The sequence below is a fragment of the Fukomys damarensis genome, unplaced genomic scaffold (genome assembly GCF_012274545.1).
Source record: "Fukomys damarensis isolate Sample0158 unplaced genomic scaffold, DMR_v1.0_HiC HiC_scaffold_7, whole genome shotgun sequence".
In the NCBI taxonomy this organism is placed as follows: Eukaryota; Metazoa; Chordata; class Mammalia; order Rodentia; family Bathyergidae; genus Fukomys; species Fukomys damarensis.
The window spans coordinates 16,825,886-16,836,213 of NW_022900919.1; the positions used below are offsets into that span (position 1 = coordinate 16,825,886).

The 10,328-nt window shown below is 35.3% G+C and overlaps 1 protein-coding gene across 1 annotated transcript in view; it reads left to right on the forward strand.

The window, feature by feature from the left end:
* Agbl1 (ATP/GTP binding protein like 1) overlaps window positions 1-10,328 on the forward strand; it is a 702,610-nt gene that overhangs the window by 589,948 nt on the left and 102,334 nt on the right. The window contains exon 22 of the mRNA XM_033761003.1: window positions 2,210-2,233. Coding sequence (XP_033616894.1) covers window positions 2,210-2,233 — 24 coding nt within the window. The remainder of the gene's footprint in view (window positions 1-2,209; window positions 2,234-10,328) is intronic.

Here is a 10,328-nt window from a genome sequence, read left to right on the forward strand (position 1 = left end):
TAAATAATAATAATAATAATAATAATAATAATAATAAATAATATCCTTGATGGGTGAGAGGTTAAGTTTTAGTAGAAACTCCATTATCATTGTAACAATTATTAGATTTTTCTTTCCTTCTATTTCTGCTTCCATTTCTTGCTTCCACTGAATTTTAAATCCTTAAATTTTATATAGAATGACAATCCTCAGAAATAAGGCTTCCAAACTTTGATGGACCCATGGTATTATCACTATTTCTCCATTCAGGGAGTTTTAGGAGTGGTGTCCCTCCATACTGCCCACGCCCTGACCATGAGGAGGATGGTGTTCTCTCTGTGGCATCTGAAAGGCATCCACAACACAGCTCTCAGGGACATCAAAGAGCTGGCTAGGATCTCATTAGCATCTCATTGACCTGACATGGCAGATAAGCTCTTCTTTCTAAAGCCCATTAATCTCCTTCATCCTTAATAATGGCCCATAGGAACTAAAGGGAGAATATAAAGATGGCTATAAACTGCTTCCACATTTTGTTAGAAGAAAAACTGATTGTTTTATACTCAATTTTATGACCCCCCCTCTATCCCTTCTGAATTCCCTTCCTCCCTTCTTTATCCTCTTTCTCTTCTCCTGTTCCTTTCTCCCCTCCTGCATTTATCTTTCCTTTCTCTATGTCTCCCGATGTCTTTCCCTCCCTCCTGCTTGCTCATTCTACTTTTCTGTTGTTTTTTTAGTTTCTATTTTCATCAGGATTATAGTCTCTTTATTACTCTTAATCCTTTTTTATTCATTTTAGTTGTCTTTGTCCTTATCATCAGAATTATGACAGTCTTTTTGCATAATTCATTCAATTATGCACTCAACAACTATTTATTGATCATCCATGTCAAATACATTGTGAGATAATTGTGAAGAGAAAAAAATTAAGTCTTATGGTTTCTCTCAGAAGATGCTGTTTTTATTCAAAAATTGTATATGATTATCTAAAGAAAGAGGGCTTTTGTGCATACACTCTCATTTCATTCCATCCATGTAAGGATTACATAAAGTAATTAACTTGGCCAAGGTCACTAGCTAGAAAGTGACAGATTCATGATTCAATCTAAGACCTGTTTCAGTCAAGCGCAGTGGTTCATTCTAATTTGGGTGTGCAGTGAAATCATTCCTGTAGGTCTTCTCATTTTTATTCTTTTAGAAGTGATTACTTAAAAGTTTTTACTATGATCAAATGTGATATTGGGAAACTTTTACTGTGTTGATTTTTTTTTTTTTGGTGCTTAAAGCAATCCCTGTCCTAAAAGGTTAACATTCCAAAAGCCAACTCCAGGATCTCACGTCAACCCTTCACCCCAAACCCTTGCCTCAATCCCTTGTGTATATCCATTTTGAGCTATTCCAGAGCCAGGATTATTTTTTGCCTATTAGACTCTCTAGAGTCTTTATCTCATTTGCTTTAATCCTTGTTCTATGAAATTAGTTAATTTGATATATGATAATACCTTGTGTGCTAGCTTATGAATATCTTCTAGAGTCAATGTCACCTCATTCTGGCTAGAACATCCTGAAGACATTGTGTTAATCTCAAGTGTAGTGCTGGAGAGATTCAACCAGTATCCAGGAATTACTGGAAGATTGTGCCAATTTGGGAATTTCCAATCATATTGGGCTATCTTCTAGAAATATTTAGATTTATATCACTTAAATGAATGGTATTTAACAGACCCAGTAACCTCAACAGTATGGTAGGCTACTAATTTCCTATGTCATGTTAAAATTCAGACCAACCAGGACAGATTGTAGAACTTCAGAGAGAACAAACAACTGTGGAGCTGACTTGGTATTTCCTTGGTATAAGTTTTGTATGTTGTTTGGCTGGGGAAAGCTCCGTTGGATAATCAGCTTTTAGCAAGATGATTAAATTGTTATTTCTGACACAAAATATTTGGAATGGAAAACATTATTTTAAAGTCTGTTAAGATATCACATTAATTCATTCCTGGGCTCACTAGAGACTTGGCAGTCCTGGTCAGTGTGTCTCAAATGAATTAAAAAATGGAGGAGTTGATATCAGTGGATATCAGTTTTCCTTTTTCTCAAGGTGATGTAGATTTTCAGTTCTTCAGCAAGTGAGTAAAATATAAGTAGATTTTTCTGCTGCAGCTAGTGAAAAAGAAAGAAAAACACACACTCCCAGATTATATAATCTTCCTAGGTATTTGAGTTGTAGTTGTTCCCTTTCAGCAAGTAGAGGGTCTTCTCATCTGGCATTTAGCTGTAATGTGACCAAAGATTTTCTTTCTTTTCTTCAACATGGGACCCACATGAAATGACTCTTTACTTTCTAGGTTCAAAGATATGAAATTACTCGTCTTTCTCTCTCTCACTCTACTCCTGGAACTGCAGCTTTTCTACTGCTATCTTTCTAACCCTTGTTAATCAGCACCCCCCAAAGGCCCCATTCCTGAGAATATTTAAAGTGTGACAGGCTAATACACTAGAAAATATACTGTGTGGATTAGTACAGTCCTGGAAGCATGAAATGACCTAATCTGTCTCTGGTGTTTTTTTAATTAGTTAAAATTGTTCAGAATCCATGAGTTCAGATTTCTCTCTGTCCTGAAGTTTGTGAGTGGCCAGCTTGGCTATAGGTGTATTCTTCCACTCCAGAATTGTTTTAAAATGGTAATTTGCTCAACAACTCTGATTCTATGGCTACTGTGTACTGGACATAGTGCATGGTGGTGGTGGACTTGAGGATCTCTTTAAGCAGTTTTGAGATTCAAACAGAAATTGCTCTTTAGGCCTCATAGGCACACAAAGAGGTAGTTCATCCTTTGCCTATGGTCCCAGAAGATGCAACAGATGAGTCACATCTGTTTGATTATTGCTTGCCAATCAGAAGTAGTAAGGAAGATTACTAGAGGAGAAAGATGATATGCAAATAAATGGATAATTCTTGTAACATTAATGGGAGCTGAAGGATTCAGTGTGCATTTGTGTGAGGGTCAGGAGAGTGATAGTAAAGATTGAACATCAAGAACAGCTGAATAAAAAATAAAGTCCTGTGCAACATGTTAAGGAACTTGTCCAATGCCCCACAGTTAGGGGGAAGCCATATAAAATATTTTATTAGAGCTGAGTTTTAAAAGGATCACTCTAATAGAATAAAATAGTGGAACTGCGAAAGTATGGAGATGGAGATAATAGTCAGGAAGCTACCAGAAAGCCTCAATTGTAAAAATAAGAGTAGTGGAATATGATCCTACAGATAGAACTGTGGTTCTGTCTATAGATGCCCTTCACTCTCTTGGCCCTGTAAAGTTATCTTTCATTTAAAGTTAAAAGCAATACCTGGTGATGAATAAATATATTCCCTGCATTCCATCATGTTTTCTTACTTTCCATAGCCAACCTCAATTGTAAAAATAAGAGTAGTGGAATATGATCCTACAGATAGAACTGTAAATCTTTCATTTAAAGTTAAAAACAATACCTGGTGATGAATAAATATATTCCCTGCATTCCATCATGTTTTCTTACTTTCCATAGCCATGTATACAGAGATCTTCTAATTTTATTTCTGTTTTCTTAATTGTAGTCGAATATTTAAGTCTATGGCTTTTCTATTAATTAATGATCACAGAATCTTCTTAGTCCTCTAGGACTTTAGAGACTTCAGTCTCAATTTCCATGATATTAAAAATACCACTAAGAACACAAAAGCAAACAGAACATTATAGGTTGATAAATAATGTGACATTTATTTCAAGTGAGTCTTTTAAAATGAATATATTAGCCCCTGTCATGGAATTTGAGATGAATTATAGAAATACAGGTCATATTTCAATCTCACAGCCCATTTCATCTTCATGTGTGCAAACAAAGTCCATATTAATTGGCTACAGTCATGTGCAAGTACACACCAAAGCTCAGTCTATTAACTTAGAAAAGCAGAGGAAAATATCTGCCTTGCTTACCTCTCACCTTGAGCAACATAAGAGAAAACACTATGTGAGCCTTAAAATGATTCTCACATTAAAATGGCTTTGATTGAAATGCCTAAGAAGAGAACTAACTGATTAGTGACAGAGCCAAGACAAAAAGGTCTTAACTCCTGTGAGTCTCCTGAACCTCTCTCTACCCTAGTATAGCAATGTGTTCAATTAATTTTTTTGTGTGTGTTTCTCTATATGTACGTTACTTGGTTTCAAAAAGGACCAATTCTGAATTCTTTTGTTTTCTATAACTAACTAAATTTTATATGTGTAAAACGTCACAACAGCTTTGTAATTCTGATTCCTCCATGTGATATTTAGAATGCTTTGGTGAAGCGGTTCCATGAATTTACTTTGGAAGAATCTACAAAGAAAAAAAGAGTTTGCTAGAGGACCACTTTAAAGTTACTAAAGGGATCACCTATAGAGTTCTTACAAAAGATGTTTTTAAATGTTTATTTGAGTCTTCTTTCATTCTTTCCTCACCTTTTTCTCTTATTTTATGTTGTTATGTGAATGAAAATTGTCTCTTGTCTTTCTGGTTTACTTCAATATTCTTTTACTTTGTCTTTTATTCTTCCTCTCTAGTCCTTTTCTCCAGTTTCAAAAAGCTTGTGTGATCATACCTTGTCTTCCAAACTTGCCTCTAATATACTTCCCTTTAATTATCTCTCTGTTTTGTTCCTTATCCTCTTAACGCCCTCTCCACAAGATAAAATCACTCCACTAAGGAGAAACTCATTGCATACATGCTTCTGGTTATGTTCGAATTTGTTATATCACTGTAGATCTTCCTATGATTAAAGGGACTTAATTAATAGTTACCACAGTTGGTCAGTTTCTAGGCCATGCCTGATACTATTGTTATTGCTAATTGTACTACTTTATCCAGGATGTTACACTTGTTGTAATTAGTAGTTTTCCCTTATATAACAATACTGCAATTGTCTGGGGTCATAACCATCACTATAGTCGAGTATCCAAGACTGTGTGCTGAGCCAAATAGATAGTAACTTCTCATCCTAACTAAATTGGGGAGGTAGGATCTTGTGACAAACACAAAGACCAAGAACCACGTATACCTAGAAAACATCTCTGAGGAATAGACATTTCCTAGGGAAGTCTCATTACTAATGTTAAAGCTATCTTCCATAAGAAATTTATAAGCATTAACACAGGAAACAAAATAATTTTATAAGTAGAAAATGACAAGACGCAGAAGCAAAATGCAATCTCAGACTTCCACCCAGGATAAGTCCAGGGGACAGCAAGATAGAGGAAATCAGAAGCCACTCACCTGAATTTTCCTAACTAATAGCAACAGAAGTAAAAAAAAAAAAAAAAAAAAAAAAAAATAAAAAAAAAAAAGATTCATGAAGCTATAAAGAAAACAATCTCTCAGGTAAATAAAGAAATGAGGATCAAAATGAAGAACATGCTCAATCATTCTAGAGAAAAATAGAGGAGCTTAGCGTAATGATGGAAACAAGGAATGCCCAACAGAGGAAAGAAACAGAACCCATGAAACAGATTCAAACACATGTCTAGGAGATTAAAATTCCACTGAAAGTACAGACAACTGATTGAATGAAAGCGAGGACAGAATATCAGATTTAGAAAACAGGATTGTGGGTAGTGACTACAAAAAGAACGATGTCTTAAAAATAGCAAAGGGCCATGAAAAATAAATCTAATAGCTGCAAGATGATGAAAAGAAGAACAGCATAAGATTGATCAGAGTCAATGAGAAAGCACAAATGCCTTAAAAAACTTGTTCACAGAAGTAATAGCAGAAAACTTCCCAAGCATGAGAAAAGAATGTGACATACAGATAAGTGAGACATATAGAAGTCCAATTAGCCATGACCAAAAGAAATCCATGGAAGTCATATAATTATCAAGATTCCAGAAATTCAGCACTAGAACATATTATTAAAAACTATTAGAAAATAAAAAAATATCACCTATAAAGGAAAGCCCATCAGAATCACAGCAGACTTCTCAATGCAAACACTTGAGTCAAGGAGAGCTTGGAGTAAAGTATTTCAGGTCCTGAAAGAAAAAAATCTCCAACCCAGATTGATGTACCCTGCAAAACTATCTTTCAAAATTAATGGAGGAATAAGATACCTGGATAACAAAGAATAACTGAAGAAATTCTTAACCACCAAACCAGGTCTCTAAAATGTTCTGAAGAATAGTTTAGAAAGAGAAAACAAAGAGCACAATTCCAAGAACACCAGTAGAAAGAATCCACCAGACATGGCAAGCAATTAATCAGAAGGAAAAAGTGGAATCAACTGCAGGAAAATATGGCAAGGATGAGCCAATATGTAATAAATGGTCTTGATTTAACAATCAGAAGTAACAGAATGGCATGATGGATTAAGAAACAAGATCCAATATACTGTATATGAGAAACACACTTAAATAAAACAGAAATTCATAGACTAAAAGTCAAAGGATAGAAAACAATACTCCATGTAACAGGAACCTGGAAAAAAGCAGGAGCAGCTATTTTATTTGCAAACCAGGTGAATTTCAAGCCAAGACTGATCATAACAGACAAAGTTCACTATATACTTGTTAAGGGAAAACATATAAATATAAACTTTTATAATTATAAATTCTAAATATATATGCACCAAATACCAATCTACTCTGTAACTATATAAAACAGATATTAATGAACAAGAAAAATCTAGCAAGCAATAATAAAATTGTAATGGGGACCTTAATATCACATTGTCATAAATAGACAGATTTCAACTAGACAAAAAATAAAGAAGTATAACACTGAACCAAACCTGTGAACAACGGACTTAGTGTACATCTACAGAGTGTTCCATTCCACAACATCAGAATACACATTCTTCTCAGCTATACAAGGAACATTCTCCAAAATAGACAACCTACTAGCAATAGAACATGCTTAAGTAAATGCAAAGGAATTGAAATTATCCCATGCATATTATCTGACCATATGTAATGAAATTGGAAATCAGTGACAAAAGAAACCACAAAAACTCCATAAATAGATGGAAATTAAATAACACCTTCCCGAACAAACAATAGTCACAAATGAAATTAAACAATATCTGCAATTAGATGATAATGCAGTACAACATACTGGAACTAATGGGATGCAATGAAAACAGTCCTAAAAGGTAAATTTATAGTGGTGAATTCTCATATCATGTAAACAGAACAAGCTCAAATAAACAACCTAGTGTTGAACTTAAACTTTTTGAAAAAGAACAAATCAAGTGCAAAGCTCATACACGATAGGAAATTATAAAGATCGGAACAGAAATTAATGCAATTGAGACTAAGAAAACAATACTAAGACCCAATGAATCATAAGGGAAATAGAACATAGAATCAACAACTTGGATCTCTTCTTATTAAAAAGCTTCTACCCAGCAAAAGAAATCATCAAAAGTGAAAAGACAGCCCAGAGTGGGCAAAAATAATTAGCCAGTTGCTACTCTGACAAAGGACTAATATTTAGAACATATAAAGAATTGAAAGACTCAGACCCCCCCAAATTTAAAGACCCAGTCCAAAAATGGGCACCTGAAATGAATACACACTTCTCTGGTGAAGAAATACAAATTGCAAATAAATATATTAAACAATGCTCAACATCACTGGTTATTTAAGAGATGCAAATTAAAACAATCCTAAGATATTGCCTCACTCTAGAATGAATGGCTTTGATCAACCAATCAACCAGTAACAATTTGGATGTGGGGTATGGGGAACTAGGAGCAGTTTTCCAGTTCTGGTGGGAGTGTAGACTGTACAACCACTTTAACTTCTCAAAAAACTGGGATTAGGGGTTCCATTTGACCTAGATATTCCCCTTTTGGGTATCTTCCCAAAAGAATTAAAAGCATCATACCGCAGTGATATGTGTAGCATAGCCCATGATTGTAGCAGCACAATTTGTATTAGGTAAATCTTGGGAACAATCCAAATGCCTTTTAACCAAAGAATGGATTAAAAAAAAGATTTTTTTTTTTTATATAATGGAGTCCTACTCAGCCATAACGAAGGATAAGCTTGAGACATTTCTAGGTAAATAGATGCACCATGGGACCATACTCTTAAGTGAAATAAATCGGACACACATGTATAAATATATATCACAGTGTCTCTCTGGTGTGAGAAACTGAAAGTCTAAATAAAGACGAAAATGTATATTACATATTGTGAAACAGGAAGAAAAATTTCAAAATAATACTGCTAGATACTTTGTTAATAATTAATGTATTTTACCCCCAAAAGTTATAGTTTTCTTAGGAGTTGAGAGATTAGCAACTGAAAATATATTCTTTTAAGATCATGATACACACTGTTTACCATTGTTATCTCTAATTATTTTGTTATGAAATTTTATTCTTTCACAGATGCTTTTGTGTTTTCTTTATTAATATCTACTTATAATACATAAAAATAAAAACATACATCTAAAATACATTTTTTATTAGAACATGTTTGCAGTATATAGTGATTACATTCACCATGGTGAGTTGGTACAGGTACATAACATCTTATTTCTCTTCTTTTCATTTCCTTCTCTTCCCTTCCCTCCCACCGTTGTCCATCTATCTCTTGGTCTTTTTCCCATTTGCAGTGGTCTATCTCCCTGTTTTTTATTATCTTTTATTTTGTTGTATAATTTATTTATACTTTGGGTTTTTCTTGTAGGAGAAATCCTGCAATATTTAAGCTGGTATGTCTGATTTATTTTATTTCACTTAACTTTATGGTTTCAAGATGTACCCATTTTTCCTAAAAATGACTCATTGATCCTTCTTTATGGCAGAGTAGTACTCCATTATATATAAATGCCTCCTTTTATTTGCCCATTTATTTGTTGATGGACATATTGGCTGCTTCCAAGATTTAGCTATTATGAGTTCTGTTGCTATAAAGAAAGGCACACATGTATCTATTTAATATGATGTCTTTAACCCTTTCAGAAAGATATCTACCACTATGTACTAAGCTAGAGTAAAAGAATCTATCAAAGATTTAAATCTTAAAAAGTTTTATATCCAAGTTCTATCATATGCTGCCTCCATTAGGATGTCGTTGTTTTTTTAATGGTTAAAAATCAACACATGAATTGAGGTAAACTGGCAGGCAATTCTGGCTTGTGTTTACGCTTAGTGCTTGATCCTCAGCTTCCATGTTATACGTTCAAAGACTGCAGTCAGTAACCATTGAAGGTCCAACTTGCGAAAATCTCCCCCATGGCAGTCTCTGACCTTACAAGCATGATTCTGTGTACTGCTGGTAACACACAGCATGGAAACCCATCCAGATGAGCAGTTATCTCACAAGTTATAGTACACCATGGAGGATATAAACATGAGTACACTGCCCTTACTCCAGCGAAGGCATTCCAGGAGTGTGTGGGGCATGTGAAGAGGTAAGCCTAAGAGGGTTTGATATCTGCAGTGAATATATATATATATATATATATAGACAAACATACACACAGAACACAGATATACAGATATACATGTTGACGCCCTTTTCACAAATGGGCAGTGTTTTGTTGGAGGTGGATAGGAAATAAAGGCTTTATAGGGGAGGCAGTATCTGAGCAGCACTTGAAGAGCAGGTGAAAATTGCCTGAACGGAAGAAGGTGAGTTGAGCTGGTGGGATAGGAGAGACAGAAGGGCGATGTTCCAATGAAAGCGTGGAGTGCGTGTGGCGAATCAGGCACAGCCTTGAGTACAGACCTTCTGGTTAGTAGGACTACTGATGGAGCAGAGTTGAGGGGCTGAGGGGCTGAGATATTTGTGATAAGGAGCTGGCCAGGGCCAGTCCAGGGCTTCAGGGCATAGCCACCCAGCTCTACTGTGCTATTCTCAGTATGCAGCATGGGTCCCATTTTTTTCTAGTGATATTTTGAAAACACATGTATAAACCCAAGTAAGTACTGAGCCTCCTAATAGCATTTCCGAGCCACAAGAAATGTTCTGAAAGTGGTTTTGTGAGAGTGGTTCTATCACACTCCCTCCTATCTTCTTTATGTAAAAGAGTCACACGCTTTTTCTGGAACAGGTTGTTTTGCTGTCTCCCAAAGTAGATGACTCTGCCCACGCTTTGCTGTCTTCCAAAGCAGATATCATGAACGGCTCTTATCCTAATGCTTCTTCTGCCACCAAGCCTCTCATACAAGATCTCTAGTTCTTGCCTGACTCTCACTTCTTGTGGGTAGGAGCATCACTGTTCTGAGGAAATCTGTTAGTAATGACAAACTCTCAGTTTTAGCTGAAGAAATAATGGGAGGGAGCTGGGGCTGTGGGGAGAGAGAGAGAGAGAGAGAGAGG